The 18,488-nt window shown below is 53.6% G+C and overlaps 1 protein-coding gene across 6 annotated transcripts in view; it reads left to right on the top strand.

Moving 5' to 3' along the window:
* Positions 1-18,488, top strand: part of GTF2IRD1 (GTF2I repeat domain containing 1) — a 95,415-nt gene that overhangs the window by 57,118 nt on the left and 19,809 nt on the right. For 5 of the 6 annotated variants that reach the window (XM_006201366.2, XM_072943091.1, XM_031687354.2 and 2 more), the window contains 8 exons: positions 302-349; positions 1,059-1,124; positions 2,082-2,265; positions 6,485-6,534; positions 6,752-6,808; positions 8,286-8,369; positions 12,180-12,363; positions 12,894-12,922. In XM_006201366.2, coding sequence (XP_006201428.2) covers positions 302-349; positions 1,059-1,124; positions 2,082-2,265; positions 6,485-6,534; positions 6,752-6,808; positions 8,286-8,369; positions 12,180-12,363; positions 12,894-12,922 — 702 coding nt within the window. The remainder of the gene's footprint in view (positions 1-301; positions 350-1,058; positions 1,125-2,081; positions 2,266-6,484; positions 6,535-6,751; positions 6,809-8,285; positions 8,370-12,179; positions 12,364-12,893; positions 12,923-18,488) is intronic. The other variant, XM_072943090.1, reaches the window with a different exon arrangement.

Here is an 18,488-nt window from a genome sequence, read left to right as displayed (position 1 = left end):
CAGGAGGACAAGGCTTTGTCTTGCTGCCATGTGTCCTCAGTGCCTCGAACAGAACTTCACACGCCAAGGAAGGACAGGCAGGCGCAGGGTGGGTTCCCAGGGGGTGCAGGCCGCATGTCACAGGTTGCCTGGTCTCTGAAGCTGCCCTCCACCTGGAGGCAAGGGCTGGTGCCTGTACAAAACTGTGGTCCCTGATCTTATCTGGTGGGCACTACGCTCTGCTTCAGAGTCTGGGTCTGACCTGACTTTGGGGATGCAGAAGATGATGAACGTGGCTTCCTGGTTTCCTCTTCTCTTTCAGACAAAGGCCCCAGCGAGGACCCGCGGCCCGAGGAGAGGCCCGTGGAGGGTGAGGCACTGTCCACCTGCCACATTTCACCCCAACACCCATGTCTCGCCCCTCCCTTGCCCTTCATCTCCCTTTAGTCTCCCCAACACCCACTTTGGGGGTGGGAGTCCTGTGGGCAGCCTGAGTTGGGAGGAGGTTTATAGACCTGTCTTCTTGAACTAGGAGATATGTGGTCAGAGGTCCAAGCAGCTCTTTCTTGTAGGGAAAGTTGCAGGGTTTCCTTTTTTTGTGTTTATATACACCCTGCTGCTTGTCACAAAGGTTTTAAGACTGAGGTCTGAACCTTGTCTTCCTGAGCCTTGTGATGGGGGAACTGTTTTAACATATCCACTGCCACCTGGTGGCTGCGTACTTAATTTGCAGGCTTAGTATTCACTCACTAGTTAAGTCACTTACTGTGCTGGCCTAGAGTGTCATTCATGTAGAAAGGCGCATGGTCCTGGTCATTCTTAGGCTTCAAAACCTCCCATTAAGGCCTGATGATGCCCTAGACCCAATTTCACAAGCAGGTATTTGAGCCCAGGAGTTGTGGCCCTGTTTGGGAAGGTGCCACTTCTGAGGAAATAGGTGACCTGCCACCACCACCCCCTCCCTATCCCAAGGTCCCAGTGCAGGGCCATTCTTGGTACCAGCAGAGCTGGGACATGAGCTGAGAAGCGGGGTCCTGCGGTCCCTGGGGAGGCTCAGCAAACTTCCTTTTGCCTTCCAGACAGTCATGGCGACGTAATCCGGCCTCTGCGGAAGCAGGTGGAGCTGCTCTTCAACACGCGATACGGTGAGCAAGGAGCCTGCCAGGATAAGGGGCATCCTGGCCCTTCCTCCAGTTGCCCTGTTTTCAGAGGGACTTTGGGCCCAACCGCCCCTCCCCCCCAATCCATCCCAGCCGCTCCCTGAACAGGCAGAGGGAAGGGAGGGGCTGGAGGGGCTGGGGCCCTACAGGGACTGCTGCCCAGGCACTTCATCAGCTCCCGGCATCCCACCCAGGGAGACTGAGGCATTGCCAGAGAACCCCACTCTCTGAAACACAGCACCCCTGCCTTTTCCATCAACATGCTTACACTCACAGTCTGCCTCAGCCTCAGCCTGGAGAGGCCACTCTGTCTGCTGTAACTGCCCCTCTGTCCCCACTGACCCCCTCCTTCAGGGTCCTCTGGAGGACGCACATAAGCTCTTTCCTGCCAGAAAGACCAGCGAAGAGGATGAGGAGGCAGGGGGAAGCCTGCTCTTCATTAAGCCCCTGTAGTTGGCCAGGCCCTAGCGAGATACCTCACTCAAGTTCTCCTATCCCATCTCACAAAATCCTGTGTCCTAGAGCCCATTTTACAGACAAGGAAAATGAGGCCTAGGGACGTGACATGGCTTATCTGAGGCCCCATGGCTAGTGAGTAGCAGTACCTGGCCTGGGCATCAGATCTGCTGTCCCCACAGCGTGGTATTGGGCCATGCAGGGGTGTGGCAGGGACCCTCTGGAGGGCCTTTCTGGCAGCGCAGGGACAAGTGGGCTTGGGTGGAGCTGATGCCGGGTCTCACCAGCCCTCAGTGGTTTCTCCTGCACCACCAGGGGACAGATCACGTCCCGTGTGGGCTCTGAGTCTCTCACCCACAGACCGGGGCTGACGGCACTTACAGAAGAGCTCCAGCACCTGCGGCCCCCATGCACACATGGTGGGTGGGAGTCGAGGGTCGTGGCACCTTAGGTCTGGGTGGCCCTACAGCAGCTGTGTCTCTGCAGCCAAGGCCATTGGCATCTCGGAGCCTGTCAAGGTGCCCTACTCCAAGTTCCTGATGTACCCAGAGGAGCTGTTTGTGGTGGGGCTGCCTGAAGGCATCTCCCTCCGCAGGCCCAACTGCTTCGGGATCGCCAAGCTCCGGAAGATCCTGGAGGCCAGCAACAGCATCCAGTTTGTCATCAAGAGGTGAGGCCTGACTGGGTCCACGGGAGCCCCTCTGGGCTTGGCCGGCACTCAGGAGCAGTGCCAGGGAGCCCTCTTCTTCTTTCGATTGGGGAAGGCTTTTTTTTTTTTCAAACGGCAGGGCATGAGATGGGGTTTGGACCCAGTTGGACAGACACAAGGTTGCCCAGGTCTGCCAGACCCAAAGCAACCAGATTGATGCCCTCAGTCTCAGGAGAGCAGTCCCCAGTTTGCCAGGATGTAAAATGGGAATATGCCTGCCAGCTTGATCTCTGGGCAGGTGTGTTGGTGTCCTGGGCCAGGGGGCAGCTAAGCCAAGGAAGATGCCCCATTATCCCAGGATTGGAAAACAGGAGGTGGTGACATTTTGGGTCTCTTTCGTTTCCTTGGGCATCTGATTTTTATCAGTGAGGTTCCAGGGAGCTCTGCTGTATCCAACCTGTGTGCCCCACTCAGGTATAAAGTCCCTCTGGGGGAGATTAAGGCAGCTACTAAATTTTTTTTAAAGATGAAGGAAGACCTGGGGTGACCTGTTTTGTGTTTGTTGCTTCTGTGTATTACTGTGATGTCTTGTAGATTTAGGCTTGGCTTGGTTAAAAGTGATGAGAAAGAGGATTTGTTCTCCCTGGGGGAGTAGGTGACTCCCAAATTGGTAGACTCACAGTATCTTTCACACCTAGAGTGACAGCAGGCTGGTGATGGGGTACGGGGCAGGGAGCTCTCTCATGGGGCCTGGTTTGCACCAGGAGAAGAGGGGGGCTGATGCTCCAGGAAATGCAAACAGTGGATATGTGGTTCCTTCCTTCCACAAATACATCTTGAGTGCCCACTGTGTGCCAGGAGTGGTGCAGCAGCAAATGGCACTGAGTCCTGCCCTTGAGTTGGCTGACCTCACCAAATAAAATCACAATAAAATATCAAGTAGGGATAAATGCTATAATGAAGGTTAAAGGGACAAAGAGGGGCAGGAGAACCCTGTCTATGGAGGGGGCAGTGGAACAGAGACCTAATGAAACAAGCTTTGTGGCTATCTGGTGGAAGAGCATTGAAGCAGAGGGAACAGCAGGTGCAAAGGCCCTGAGGCAGGGACATACTTGTGTGTTTGAAGACTAGCAAGGGACCAGTGTGGCTGATGCAGGGTGAGCGAAGGTTTGTGAGTGACGAGGCCCAAGAGATAGCAGGAGCCAGATCGTACAGGGTCTTGGCCAGTTTAAAGAGTTTGGATTTTATTTCAGACTTAATGAGAACCCACTAGAAGGTTTTGATGAAGGTGGGCAGGGACAGAAACAGACCAGCGAGGAGGCTGTACCCCTCTCAGGGGACACAGTAGCATCTTGGCCTTGGTAAAGGTAGGGGTGGGCTGGTGAAAAGTTGTCAGATTCAGACAATGTTTTGAAGATGGGGCTGGTAGAATTTGCTGATACGTGGGATGTGGGAGGCCTGAATAACTCAAGGTTGGGGGCTGAGCAGCTGTGATGGCCATGATACCCTCTTTTGAGATGCAGATGATGTGGGTAGAGGCTGCAGGCAAGAGTTGGGTCTGGCCTGTGTTTTCTTTGAGGTGCTCAGGGGCCTTCCAGGGAGGGATGGCAGGTGGATTACAGGCCTCAACAGACCCGATGCTGAGGTCATGGTGGGGACAGAACGTGAGGAACTGTCAACATTCAGGAGGGACGTAACACATGGGGACTGCTTCCCTGGTCCGTCCCCTCGAACCAGAAGCACTCGGGTGGCTCACAGTCTCCTGGGTCTGAGTCCAGCTCCTCCTGTGACTCCCCGTGACCTTGGGCAGTTTGCTCGGGGTGATGAACGGGACACACTGTACCATTTATGGGGTGACCGTGGAGGTCAAGGCTTAGCAAAGGGCCTGGCACACCGTACATACTCAGTCAAGATGGGTTTTGTTTTTCTTTATGCCAGGTTTATTGAAGTTTAATTTATATTCAGCAAAATTTGCCCTTTTTAAATGTACAGCTCTTTGATTTTTGGCAAACTCATATGGTCACATCACCATCAAGTTATAAAATAGTTCCATCACCCCCAAAAGCTTCCCTTGTGCCCCTTTGTTGGTTGCCCCAGCCCCTGGCCACCACTGATCAATTTTCTGTCATTTGCCTTTTCCAGAATGTCACAGAAATGGAATCATACAGTGTGCATCTTACTGGGTCTGGCTTCTTTCACTCGGCTTTTGAGATTCATCCATGTGGTTGTCTCTGTATCAGGAGTTCTTCTTTTTTTTTTTTTTTTTTAAAGAAAATAATCAGTTTTAAAAGGTGAATTTAACTGATTCCAGTTCCCTGAAAGCCAAGTGAAGAAAATGATTCAAGTAGGAATGAGTGATTAACTTTGTCCAGGGAACAGTTGAGGTAATAGGATTAAAGACTAGTTTGGGTGATTTTATAAAAGAGGTAATTGGAGGAGAGAGATTGAGCACTAGAGTATATTTATTTTGTTATTCCTCATTTTTAAAATTAGCCAAAAATACTATCTGGAATATTAGTGGAAAATAGCTACTTCTCATTCATCTTACTTTAAAAAAAGGATGCATTCTGAGGTGATGTAAATGTTCTAGAATTAGAAGTATGGCTCATAAACAACTTCGTGAACATACTAAACACCACTGATCGGTATACTTTAAAAGGGTGAATTTTGTGACACGTGGATTACATCGCAATAAAGTACGTGTTTGTGTGTGTATGCATGTATGTGTCAGTTTCCCAGGGCTGCCATAACAAAGTACTGCAGACTGGGGGCTTAAACAATAGAAATTTATTTCGTGCAGTTCTGGAGGCTGGAAGTTCAAGGTCAAGGTGTTAGCAGGGTTATTTCCCCCTGAGATCTCATTGTTTGACCTGCAGACAGCGCCTTCGAGCTGAGTCCTCACGTGGTCTCTTCTCTGTGCACACGCATCCCTGGGGGTGCTCTCTGTGTGACCTAATCTCGTTTCTATGAGGACACCAGTCAGATGCGATTAGGGCCCATCCTAATGTCCTCATTTTAACTTAATCATCCCTTTAAAGGTCTTATCTTTCAATATAGTCGTGTTCTAGGGGTTTAGGGCTTCAACATATGAAATTTGGGGAAGCGACAGTTCAGCCCATTTCTCATGTATGTGAGAAATCATCACTCGGAGGGAATATCACTAGCGATTGATGCTCTTTCCACCTAAGCCTGACTTCCACATCCTTCTAGACCACGCTCCGGACAGCCACTGCCAGCTGATTATAGAGTTGGCAGAGAATCAAATCATACTTTCTAAACCTTTGATTAAAAAATATTCTTGAACAAGTATCCAAATTTTTCATATTCTTTTGTGCATTCTTCTGGAGAGATGGTCCCTTGCTGTCATCAAATTTTCCGAAGTTAAAAAACTCTTGGCTATTGCACTAAGTAAAGTAAGTCAGACTGAGACAGACAGATACTACATGGTGTCACTTGTATGTGGAATCTTAAAAAATAGTACAAATGAACTTATTTACAAAACAAAACAGACAGACATAGAAAACAAACTTATGGTTACTGAAGAGAATGGAGGAGGAGGGATAAATTGGGAGTATGGGACGAACAGATGTGCATTACTGTATATAAAATAATAAGCAACAAGGATTGACTGCATAGCACAGGGTACTGTATTCAGTATCTTGTAATATTACAGCTGTGATGGGAAGGAATCAAAAAAAAGAATGTAGATAAATACATATATATGTATAAACAAATCACTTCAGTATACACCTGAAGCTAACACAATGTTGTAAATCAACTACACTTCAATTTAAAAAAAAAAACCCAAGGCCCCTGACTCCAACGTGAAATGGTGTCAGCCAGAAGCCTCAGACGTTCCCCACGAGATCTCCCCACATAGTCGGCCCCAACTGCTTTCACGCTTCACACCAGCCTGCTGGGAAGTCCCCTGGACCACGTGGTCTGACCCGGGCTGGTGGCAGTTCCACAGCATCCTGGAACCCAGAGTGAGGTGTTAGCTCCATTGGGCCAGAACCAGGCTGATCTCACTCCCGGCTGGATCCTTAGAGCGCACCACAGCCCTCAGATCTCACACATGGGTCAGCAGGACAGCTGCTGGGGGACAGGGACCCCAGACCTGGACTATCTGGAGCCGGGAGTGCCCATTACACAGATGTGCAGACTGAGGCCCAGAGGAGAACTGGGCAGTACTGGGGAGGCCTGGAGAGACCTTGGTGATTAGCCCACTTGTGTTTTGCAGGCCTGAGCTGCTTACCGAAGGAGTCAAAGAGCCCCTCACGGACAGCCAAGGTACCCTGCACAGGGTCATGGGCCGAGGCGCGGGTTGGACATGGGAGGGGTCCCAGGCTTCTGCCATCACCCCTCCTCCTGCTTCTTCCAACCTGGTCCCGTCTCCCTCGGCATTCCCCTCCACCCTCCCTGCCGGGTTTGCCCCCACCAGATACCACCTCTGTCCTGGGTCCCAGGAGCTGCCTGCTCACCCTGGCTTCTCTCCCCCCGCCCCCAGAGAGGGATTCCGGGGACCCTCTTGTGGACGAGAGCCTGAAGAGACAGGGCTTTCAAGGTAAGGTTGCAGCTCAGGATGGGGTCCGCTGTCCCAGTGCCATGACCTTGACCTGGCTTGGGTGGGAGGGGCTGGCTGCCAACCTCAGGGCCCCAGGGTCTGAGCAAGGCTGACGGGCAGTCAGGCAGGGCTGTAGTTTGCCAGCTCTGAGTGAGGGGTTCCACAGGGTGGCTGGGGGTTCTGGGGACTGCAGGTACAGGACACGAGGGCTGGCCCGCTGTCCGTCTGGGGAGGCAGCTGACCTGCCCGCTTTGTGTTAGGCAGTCAGCTGTGCCCTTAGGGCTTTGAAATTGGAGGAGAAGAGGCCACCGAGGGCAAGGAGGGCTCTCCGAGAAAGGAGAGTGTGGCTTCCCACCCAGGAAGGGTGGAAGGATGAGTGTGGTGGGAGAGGCATGGAAGATGATGGGGAAAGCTTGAGTGAAAGAATGAGGGAGCTGTACGAGAGAAACAGAAGCAGGAAGGGGCCAGAGTCTGATGGGGGAGGCTCCATCTCTCCCGACAGTGCTGGCTGGTATCGCTTCTTGGCCTTTGAGTTAAGATCAAGTGAAGCATCAGTGGGGGCTGCGGTGGCTGAGAACAGCCATCCATGTGCACACTGGGGCAGCTCTGGGGTGTGGCTGTGAGTCCCCAAGTGTGGGTGTTCCCCAGGTAGGCCCTGGGTGATCACTGTGACTCCAAGGAGAAGGTGGGATCAAGAGACCAGTGGCCAGCCCCTGGGGGTGGAGGAGTCCAGGGAGCTAGGACCCAAATCCGGAGGGGCACCTGCTCAGTGCCTAGCCTCTCACTCCTTCCTGCGCAGCTGGAACTTTCTGTGATGGGGGAGTTCACATTTCCCCACTCACCCTGTAGTTCCTCATACCCAGTCCTCTTAGCAGACTGGGGTCCAGCAGCTCAGAGAGCCATCCCCTCCCTTCCCCCCTCCTCCTCACCTCTGTCTTCCCAAAAGGCGGTGCCAGGCTCTAATCTCCCAAAGGTCAGGGGCCTCATGGCAGGTGCTGACACCTGGGCTCCTTAACAAATACCTTCTGGTGAGTCAGTGACCATTGGGAACTGCTGGGCTAGTTCCTTGCCTCCATGGGGGCCGCCTGGTCGGCTTAGCTCTCGTGCCTCCTTGGCCTCCCACCTCCCCACTGACCCTGACGGAGGCCCCCTCCACCTGCCGTGGTGCAGGCGGTGCAGGAAGCCAGCCCCCCTTCATGGTGTCTGCTCTCCAGGGCTTGCTTGTTGGTGTGGTTTTCAAATGTCAACAATTAACTTAATCTCCGACTCAATCACTGTTGTCGCAACAGTGTGAGTCCTTCTGGGAAAATCACACATCTCCATCAAGATGTTAGTGCTGGAGGACTCTGAGGGGTCTGCTCCAAGGATCGGATAATTGCCTGAGAAAGAGTTCCCCCTAATTAGAAAATCATATTCCTTAAAAGTCGCCAAGTGTCTTCATTTAACAGCCCAAATCCATAATTGTTTTTCACTGCAGAAAATTACGACGCCAGACTCTCGCGGATCGACATCGCCAACACGCTGAGGGAACAAGTCCAGGATCTGTTCAATAAGAAATACGGTGAGGCCCGGGGCGCCTGGGAGGGAGGGAAGTCTGGCTAGGGCGGGAAGAGAGGCAGGAGCGTCCCAGTTCAGGCTGTGACTGTCTCTCACCCGCCTACAAATATTTCTTGAGCACTGACTATGTTCTCAAGGCCCTGAGGATACAGCAGTGAGAAATACACACAGTCCCTGCCCTCGTGAGCCCTGTAGACCAGTGATGTGAGACTGACATCAAACAACTATACCTAGAATCCAGTAACATGGAGGCACTGTTCCACGATTAGGCAGGAAAAGAGCAGGCTGCTCAAGAAAAAATAGCTTATCTTAGATTGGGGGCCAGGGAAGGGCTCTCTGAAGAAAGAACTGAACAATGGGTAAGAAGTTACTCAAGCAGAGTGTGAAGGAAGGGCATTCTGGCTGCTGTCATTGCATGTGCAAAGGCCCTGAGGCTTGTCCTAAGAGGGAGCCAAAAGCTGAAGCATGAGGGCAGACACTAGAGGAGAGGAGGACCCTGAGGAGCTGGCCAGGAGACAGACCCAGTTGTCCAGGGCCTTGGAGGGAACCATGGTGTTGGGTTTGTATTTGGTGGGAGGATTGAAGGAAATGGAGTAGCTTTGCACTTTTAAAGTGTCTTCCTGGCTGCTGTGAGGAAAGTGAGTGGCTGTGGGAGGGTGGGAGTGGATGCTGGGAGACCAGCTCAGAGGCAGGAGCAGTAGTTTAGGTGAGAGTGATGATGGCTTGGGCAGGCCCTGGCCGGGATGCTGGAGGAAACTGGATGGAGTCAGGATGTGCTTCAGGGGAGAATGGCTGGTGCTGAACTGACAGGGGCAGCAGAAGGAAGGGAGGCGTCCAGTTTCGTCCTGGCTTACAGAAAGCAAGCTGTATTAGTTAACATGCTTTTTTGGTCTCAAGTAACAAAAACAATCTCAAACTGGCTTCAACAATTAAGGGGGTTAATTGTCTCATAATTCGGTTACTGTGACTGCAGAACAGATCATTTCAAAATGTGGTTATCTAAAGTAACCATGACCATTTATTATCTCTGATGGTGTCAGTGAGTCAGGAATTTGGGAGCAAGCTCATCTGGGCAGCTCTCACTCAGGGTCGGTCCCAGGGTTGCAGAAGGTGGCTGATGTGGGGGTCATCTGGACGGCATCCTTATTTACATGTCTGACACCTGGGCTGGGGAAACAGCTGGTGCTGGAGCAGCTGGGCCCCTCGGGCATCTTGCTCAGTTTCTATGTGACCCCTCCACGTGGGCTTTCCAACACCCCACAGAAGCTGGATTTCCTGCTTGTTGGTCAGGGCCCTGGAGTGTCCTGGGAGAGAGAGCCAAGGTAACGCTGTGTTGCCTTTCATGACCCAGCCTCAGAGGTCTGCAGTGTTCCCTCTGCTGTACTCTACTGGTCGAGGCAGTTACAGAATCCCACCCAAGTGCTAGAGGAGGGGATAGACCCCATTCTCTTTAGGGGATGTTGATATTACACTGTAAGAGGAAGACGTAGGGTGGGACAGAGATTCATGCAGCTTTCTTTGCACAGTACAATTAGCCATTGCTCATAGCACAGGAAATCCAGCAGTAGGGTGGCCTTCAGGCTCAGCTGGATCCAGCAGCTCAGGGATGTCCTTGATGTCTTTCCACAGTGTCCACATCATCTCAGCATCTTCCTGCTTGCTAGCAGAATGGCCACAGCAGGTCCAGACACCCCATCCGCACTTCCCAGAAGAAAAGGAGAAAGCTGGCTTTCCCCCTAGGCTTTCTCCAAAGAGCCAGACAGCTTATTTCCCAGAATTCCCTGAGCCTTCCCCTTGTTTCTCATTGGTCACCAGTGAGTCACATGTTCATTCTTTACCCAGTCCCAAGGCATAAAAATACCACGTGCTCATTGGCTTAGGTCTGGATTACCTGGACCTGTCACCGTGACCAGGGCAAGGAGTTGGGAGCACCGGACTTGCCAGGGGCAGGTGGACACTCAGACTGTCAGCCAGAGAGAAGGGGCAGTGCCCTCACCAAGGCAGGAAATTAGAAGGGAAGAGATGATGAGTTCCCTTTGGATGTGTTGAGTTTGAGGAGTGAGCAAAGATACAAGTCTGCTGTTCAGGAGAGGTGTCTGGATTGGACCAAAAAATTAGACCATGGGGGTAGAGGAGACACCCCTGGGAATATGAAGGGGGCAGAAAGAAGACCTGTGCAGAAGTCCAAGGAGCTCCATGTTTAGAGGCCAAGTCCAGGAAGGGGAGGAGTGGCCAAGGGCCAGAAAGGGGAAAACAGGAAAGTGAGGCATCACGGACACAGAAGAGAGGGTTTTAAGGAGGGGAGAGTGATCATTTGTGTTGGATTTTGCCAAAAGAGGGCAAATATCTACTGAGCTTGGCAACCTGGAAGCCATCAATCATTGTAGCAAGAGCCATTTTGGAGGTGAGAATTGAAGAAGTTAAGACAGCAGTCTTCCCATTCGTGGATTATGGATATGTTTTCATTTCTGTCTGATGTTTTTCATTTCAAAAAGGACCTCTTTGCAATAGAATATAGTCAGCAGTAATGTCAGGATAAAGAATTTAAAACAGACTGGAAATCCATAGAAACAGAACGTAGATTACTGTGGACACAGGAGAGGAGTGAGGTGTGACTGCTAGTGGGTATGGGGTTTCTTTTTAGAGTGATGAAAATGTTCTAGAGTTAGATGGTGGTGATGATTTCACAACCTGGTGAGTATACTAAAAACCACTGGATTATATGCTTTAAGACAGTAAATTTTATGGTATGTGAATTATATCTCAATTAAATAAAACCAAACAAACAAGCTGAAGCAATGGCACAAAACCAAGGATGACATGAAGACTCAGAAATTCTGTATTTGCTAGATGCAGGGCATGCATCAGACTCTTGAGTTTCCTAGGAGCCAGAGCAAAAAGGGAAATTAGGCCAGTTATGCCATTCCCAGTGTCCATGAGCTAAAAATTAGTTCATTGCCCAGAAAAAGTTCGGCTGTTTCTCTTAGTGCAAGATGTGCGGACCTTCCTGCAGCACATCTTCATCAAGGGGCACCCTGTAACACTGAGGTTGATGCTTTCAACATGCCCCTTGGGAGTGTCCAGCCCTCTGTCCAGGAGGGGGCACCTGTAGTGGACCCCACCTAAGACAGAGCCACAGAGGTTCACATCAGTCTGACAGCAGACAGCAGGCCTCGGCCCAGGGTGGATCAGCAGTGGACTCAGGACTGCCCCCAGGCTGTGAGATGAAGTCCAGTCCCTGGAGTAGACATGCCACAGCCCTCTGCAGAGGTTTGGTGACAGGAACGAGGCCAAGCTCCAGACATGGAAAGAGGACCCTGAGGTCTAAGCTGCACCCTGGCTGGCCCCAGCCTGGCTTCCTTGCTCTTAAATGCAGTCTGCCCTCTCCAGCCAGGACAGTCCTGAGCCAGGGTGAGACAGAGCCACTGATGGGGCTGATGGAGGGTCAGGTGTTGTGGGGAAGGGCCAGTTGGGCCCGTGAGGTACCATCCTCGAGATGGCTTTCAGAATCTCAAGCTGTGAGGCTGAGAAACATTAGTCGCTGCCCTGTCCCCAGCAGCCAGAGCCACCTGTTCCTGCCCCTCCTCAGTCCCGCCTGAGCACAGAACCACATCCCCCTAGGCCCCCGCACAACACGCCGCCTGCCTCCCAGTCCCCCACGAATTGTGCTTTCTGCAGCGCCACACGACAGCCCTCCTGTACCCCCGTGTGCACTGCGTATCACACCCGTGCATGTAGCACCCCCGGCTTCAGAGCACACTCCAGCACAGCCTCTGGCTCCTGACGACACTTCCTCTGTCCCTGTCGTCCACAGGGGAAGCCTTGGGCATCAAGTACCCGGTCCAGGTTCCCTACAAGCGGATCAAGAGTAACCCCGGCTCAGTGATCATCGAGGGCCTGCCCCCCGGAATCCCGTTCCGAAAGCCGTGCACCTTTGGCTCTCAGAACCTGGAGAGGATCCTTGCGGTGGCTGACAAGATCAAGTTCACCGTCACCAGGTACCCAGGGGAAGGAGAGGAGAGAGGAGTCAGACTAGCATGGGGGGGGACCCTTGTCCTTTCCTTCGGGCAGTCCTGCCCTCTCGGCTGTACAAGGCGGCTCTCCCAGCACCATCCTGGGTCCTGGGGGTTGGAGCAGGGGCTGCAGGCCCCCTGGGGTGCAGGGAGCTCATCGAGGTGAGATTGGCTGCCCCCAACCACCATAGTGGGGGCAGCCTTCACGGGCTCCCATCTGCCTGCCACAGCCCTGCTCACTGCACTCCCAGCCCCCGGGGAGAGGTGTGTGGCCCATGTGAGAGCAGAGCAAATTGAGACAAGTGATGTGCCCCAGCTCGCAGAGCCAGTGAGAGACCCCGCTCACCCTCATGCACAGTGGCCCTGCCGCATCGTCCCAGTGTCCTGTGCACACGAATCACCAGGCATCTTGTTAAAACGCAGATTCTGATGCAGTGGGTCTAGGGTGGGCCCCACACATTCCTAACAAGCTTCCAGGCCTTCTCCCGACATTCCCATCTCTGTTTCTCTTCCAGGCCTTTTCAAGGACTCATCCCAAAGCCTGGTAAGAGGGGCCGGCTGTGGGGGAGAGGGCGGAGATTGGCAGTAGGGGGAGACAGACGGCCATGGTGCTGGGGGCCAGGGGCCGGAGCTGAGCTTGCTGTGGGACACAGGTTCCTGGGACCTGGAGTGGAACCAGGCCCCTGCCCATCTGTTCTCCCACCTCACCTGGGCCCTGGCCCAGGGGACCCATGAAGGGAGGAGGAAGGCCAGGCTGGAACCTGGCCCCAAATTCTGGGAGAGAGAAAAAGGGTCAGTGGGGTGGCAATGGCGGCTTTTTAGCTACACCCACCCGAGGTTCAGGAGGGAGGGGCCTGGCTGGGTCAGTGTCCCCCACTTTTCCTGATGAAGGGGCCTCGGTGAGTGGATGAGGTTGCTGGCTGGTGGGTTCCTAACCTCAGAGGGTGGGGTGTCTGCGTGGGATCCTGCGAGCTTGGTGGTCAAATGTGGGTAAGAGCTTACGCACTTGGGAAAATGCCTCTCCTGGCCCCTTTCAAGGCATCCCGCCCCATCCTCCCCCTGGGCTACATCTTGGCCCTCCCAGACCCTGAATGAGCAGAGGCTGTCCCTGCGGGGGCGACATAATCACCTGGTCAGCTGTCAGGGTTGGCCAGGGCCTCCAAGGAGGCGGCTGTATACATTGACCCCTCACCTGCTGCCTTCCCCCTCCCCTGACTTGGAGCTGCTGCCCTCCTGGTGCCCTCGGGGAGGCTGGGCTGGGAACAGAGAAAGCCTGCAGTACTGGAATCCGATTTCACTCTGAGCACGCTGACCCTGCTGTTCATCCCTGTGCCCAGGCCCGGCTGATGGGCTTCTGGGGAAGGGGTGAACTGGAGAGGGGCTGTGGTGATGTGGCAGCCGCAGGGACCCCAGGGAGGAGGAGCAGGTGGAGGGGTGCTTGGGGAGGGCTTCCCGCTGAGGACGGCTCTGATCGGGCCTCGGGGGAGAGCCGACGCGGACAGCGGGGAGGAGAGGCAGGGGGTCAGCTGGGTAAGCAGCAGGGTCCAAGCCTACACCAGAGGTGTTTTTCCAGAACTCTCAGAGGTGCGAAAGCAACGAGATGACGTTAGTAAGGTAGAGACGGTGAAGGTCACAGCAGCAAAATGCAGCAGAGGTGGCCCCGGCGGAAACCTTGCCGAGAGATTACGGGTGTCCAACTCCGTGCTGACTGCTTCACATGGATTCGTTTTACACGTATTTCCAGAGGTCCGCCTAGGGCCAGGCAGTGTTCTAGGTACTCCGGTTACAGTGACGAACAGAGGAGGCATCTCGTTTACGCCTCAGACCTGTGCTAGGCACGGGAGCCCAACTTACAGGGGGAAACTGAGGCTCGAGTTTCAGTGATGTGCCCACGTCACACGGCTAGCAGGTGGCCTGTCCAGCCTCAGGACCCATGATCTGGAGTAGCTGCGGCCCCAGGATCCGCACTGCACGCCATGGAGAGGTGGGTCTGGGGCTGCCGGGCTTGGACGACCACAGTAGGAGTGAGTGCCTCCCTGGGAAGCAAGCTGGGACTGCAGGACAGGACAGGGAGACAAGGCTCAGATGCTCATGAGAACATCACAGGCCTGTGGACTCCCTTCTCATTGGCCATGGGAGCTCCGGGCCCATCCCAGCTCTGTGACAGGCTGCTCAGCCCTCTGTGGACCTGCCTTGCTCCAGGACGTGGTGGCCGGCCTGTGGCCCATGGCCTGCCCTGCCTGCATCACGGGCCCCGTCACCCCATCAGCACTGTGACCACTGAGTCGGCTTCAAGCCACTGCCTGCCCCGACTTCGGTGTCCGCCCAAGTAGGTGCTCGTGTGGGCAGCAGGAGGAGTGGCCGGGCCTCCCTCTGCTGATGGAGAGTGGAAACACGGCGAGGCAGTCTGTCAGCCTCCTCCTGCCCCCACTGTGCTTCCCGGCCACTCCTCAGAGCAAAGGGCCTCATGGAGGCCTGAAAATACAGGTCTGCCAGGGGCGTCCCCATTTTTTAATGAGTTTGAAAAGCAAGAAAGAAAAAATCACGTATGACACCTGATGTGTACTGGGGCTGTGAGTTCAGCTCTTTGCACGGTCAGTCACCTTTTTCCAGACAAACAGGCCGAGAGAACTTTAGTAACCTGCCTGGGACGCCCAGACTGTAATGAAGGAGCCGTTCGCTCCAGGCCTGACTCCCTGTCTCCCATGGGAGACAGGGAGGCCCACTGATCACAGGCGGGCTGCTTGTAATTCAGAGCAGCCACCGAATAGGGGGGTGTCAGGCTTTGGGGAGAAACACTGAGGGGGCGGAGAGGCAGCCTTCACCCCCCTTATGGGGTGACCTCTTCCACTGACCACGATTTGCCCTCCAGCTTGGGGGTCGGCAGCTCAGCTTCCTGTCTGAGCAGCTTTTGAAATCTCAGCATCACCGCTGTGGTGGCCGCCTGCCCCCATTTCTCTGTGGCAGGCTGCCTGGAAGAGGAGATGGGAAAGTGCTTTTGGCCCCAGCCCTCAGGGATGGAACTGCCAGCACCTTTCCAGGCATTGGCATCCCAGGCAGTGTCAGCCTGGAGGGGCAGACGGGCTGGCAGGCCAGCACTGTGCTGACTCATGCCACTTGTTGCTCTGGGCTGGGAAGGTGTCCAGACTCACAGGAGCCTCTGAGGGTTCACCAGAGGTCACTGGATGCTGTTCTGCCCCAGAAAGGGCTGTTCCCAAACCATCCAAGAGACAGTCGCCAAAGCCTGCTGCGGGCCAGCTCTTGGGGTTCCGAGGTGAACTGGAGCAGGAGGCCAGGTCAGTGGGGAAGGTGGAATGCTGTACCGGAGGCAGGTGCTCTGCGTGTGTAGCACGTTGGTAGATTATCTGCTTTGGGACTGTCAGCTGAGGTGGTGTGTGGGCCATGGGAAAGCACAGGTTGGTGCTCAGAGCCATGTTCAAGTCCCTGACCCCTCTTACTGACCATGTGACTCTGGGCTCATGATTTCACACCCTGAGCCTCCACTTCCTTATCAGTAAGATGGAGATGGCATATCTGCCTCCCAAGGTGATCTGAACTAGATGAATGGTGGGCACTGTAAGACGGTTTTCTCCCTGCTGATACTTAAGAGACGTTTGTAAAGCCCTCGGCCCTGGACCAGCTGCAATGGGAAGGGCTCAGCCAGTCGGGGGGGCGTGGGATGGTTACTGTTATTCCTGAGCTTCAGGAGGGCTTCCTGGAAGAGGTGACATTAAGCTGGGCCTTGGAGGTGAGCAGGATGGTGTGGTGCTGACAAGGTACAGCCTAAGTGAGGGCGTGTCCGGGGGACATGGCTGGGGCACCGGCAGGGGATGGAGCCAGTGTGGCATGCCATGGCAAAGAGGCAGGCCTTACCCTGGGCACAGTGAGAGCATGGAGACTTTCTCATTTTTCTTTCATCTTCTAAAAATATGGGATGGATTTTAGTCTACAAATTCAGAAGTGCAAGACATGTAAACTTTCTTTTTTTTTTAAATTCTCCCAAAATTGAACTAGATTTCTACCCAAAGCCCCCATTACATAATGGCAGAAAGTTAATCTGAGTCCATTTAGGATGTACCTTTTCCCCAGACTTGTCTCCAAGTTCCGGAAGGATTCCAGGATTAGGGGGAGGGAGCCCACCGAGTCTTGAATGTCACCTGTCCAGTTGGTACCCACAAGACATCCAGCTGTCCATTCCGGTGGTTGAAGAAATGCCCCTTGTTCCTCTCTGTTGAGGCTCCTCTGGGGCCTTGAACCTCTAGGAATCCCATCCCTGCAACCCACTGTGGAGGGTTTACACATATGCAGACCATTGCTTGGAAAGCTGCGTCAGTGGGAGGGAAGAAGGAGGTGGTGGAGAGGCGAAGGCAGCATGGGGGAGGAGGGTGCTGGAGAGGGAGGGTCGTGAAGAACGGGGACTTCCCTGGGGAGGGCAAGGGAGGGACCCTGTTAACGAAGAATGGCTGAGATTTTCTAGGTCATTTGTAGAAGGCTCCCATAGAAGTCTTTCTTAACAGAGCCATCTCAAGAAGGTGAATTCTAAAGAAGAAACTATGCTTCGAAGGTGAATTGGTCATTAAATCTGGTGCTTTCACAGTTCAGCCTGGAAACTGTGGGCCGGCCAAAAATGAGGCAAGGGTACAGCTATTCCTGGGCCAGTTTTGTGTGGGTCACGAGATGACCCCACAAGGCCTTTTGGTGTCCCAACTGGGTACATCACATCTACTCTCAGGGCCTCAGTTTCCCCACTGGTGTCTAGTAGTAGCAGTCCCTTCCTGCTCATGCTGAGTGGTGGGTGGGCGCCTGGCTGGGGATGAAGACAGACTTGGACCGAGCCTTGGAGGATAGTGGGTAGGATTCCAAGCTCCAGGTCAGAGCAGCTGTGGGCCCGGGCCTTCACGGGATCTCTGGGGGTTGGGCGCACTGGCTAGATAAAGAACCTGCTGAGGGCCTGGGGCTGCAGAGGGATGGTGGGGCCAGGCCCCTGACTTGTACTAGAGTGAGCTCAGGCCTGGCTTCAAGGAGCCAAGTAAACCAGGCTCAACCCTGGAGGCCTGAGCGAGTGAGGCCTGGGAGAGGTGCACACCATCGGTTCCGCCTTGCCACCTGGCCAGGCTGCTCCCCCATCACCCACCTGCCTGCAGCAGCTCTGAGATAAATTAGGGAAACTGGGCCAGGGGCCAGAGAGGCAGGTGGCTGGGACCAGTCTCTGTCCTTAAAGCCCTGGGGAACTGGCAGGCAAGTGGAAGGGGCTCCGGGTGAGCCTGACACCTCTCTCTGTGCCCTCAGCAGCACCAAGTCGAGGTGAATCTCTCCCCAAACCCAGAGGGGCCCGAGAGCATGCAAACCCAGGACAGCAAAGGGGGCCATTCAGGAAGTGCTGAGAAGAATCAGTGATGACTAAGGAAGGAGAGGCCCTCTGCCCAGGTAGCTGGTGTAGTAACAGCTGCAGAACATCCTAGTAGGTTGGGAAAGGCAAATACATGCCCATGGTGGAAATTCGGAAAATACAGAAATTTACCCAGATGACTGTTGATCTTTATGATGATACATTTCTTCCAGATTTTTCCCCAAGCTTATTAATTTTGTGTCTTGTTCTTTCCGTAAATTTACATACACATACACTTAAAGCATAAGCATTTTCCCATGTCTTTAAAGCACTTTATAATGCTCCCTCATCAGGGTGCATCATAGTTATGTAAGGGCCCTGTCGCCAACAGTGGACACTGGGGCAACCAACTCTTCACACCGTGGACACCTAACATCCAGATTATGCTTATGATTTGCCAATTACCAAATCTTCCCATACCAGCACATTTGATCTCCTCTAATAACCAGTCTTACAGGAGGAAACTGGTTCAGAGAGGTTAAGGAATTCAATGGAGATCACACAGCATGTGCTCAGGTTCTACTGGCCCCACACCTTTCATCCACACTGGGTGGCTCTTTGCTGCCCTCTTCTGGCTGTCAGTATCTATAACATCGGTCTTGTTTGTCTAGCCCTTTAGGCTCACAATCCTTTGAGTTCATTCATTTGTACACCAAAAAATTGAATGCCTACTCTGCCACCCAAGACCTGGGAATATGGAATAAAAAAAATCTATACCATG

This window comes from Vicugna pacos, chromosome 18 (genome assembly GCF_048564905.1).
Source record: "Vicugna pacos chromosome 18, VicPac4, whole genome shotgun sequence".
NCBI lineage: Eukaryota > Metazoa > Chordata > Mammalia > Artiodactyla > Camelidae > Vicugna > Vicugna pacos.
This window is presented reverse-complemented; position numbering and strand designations above follow the sequence as displayed.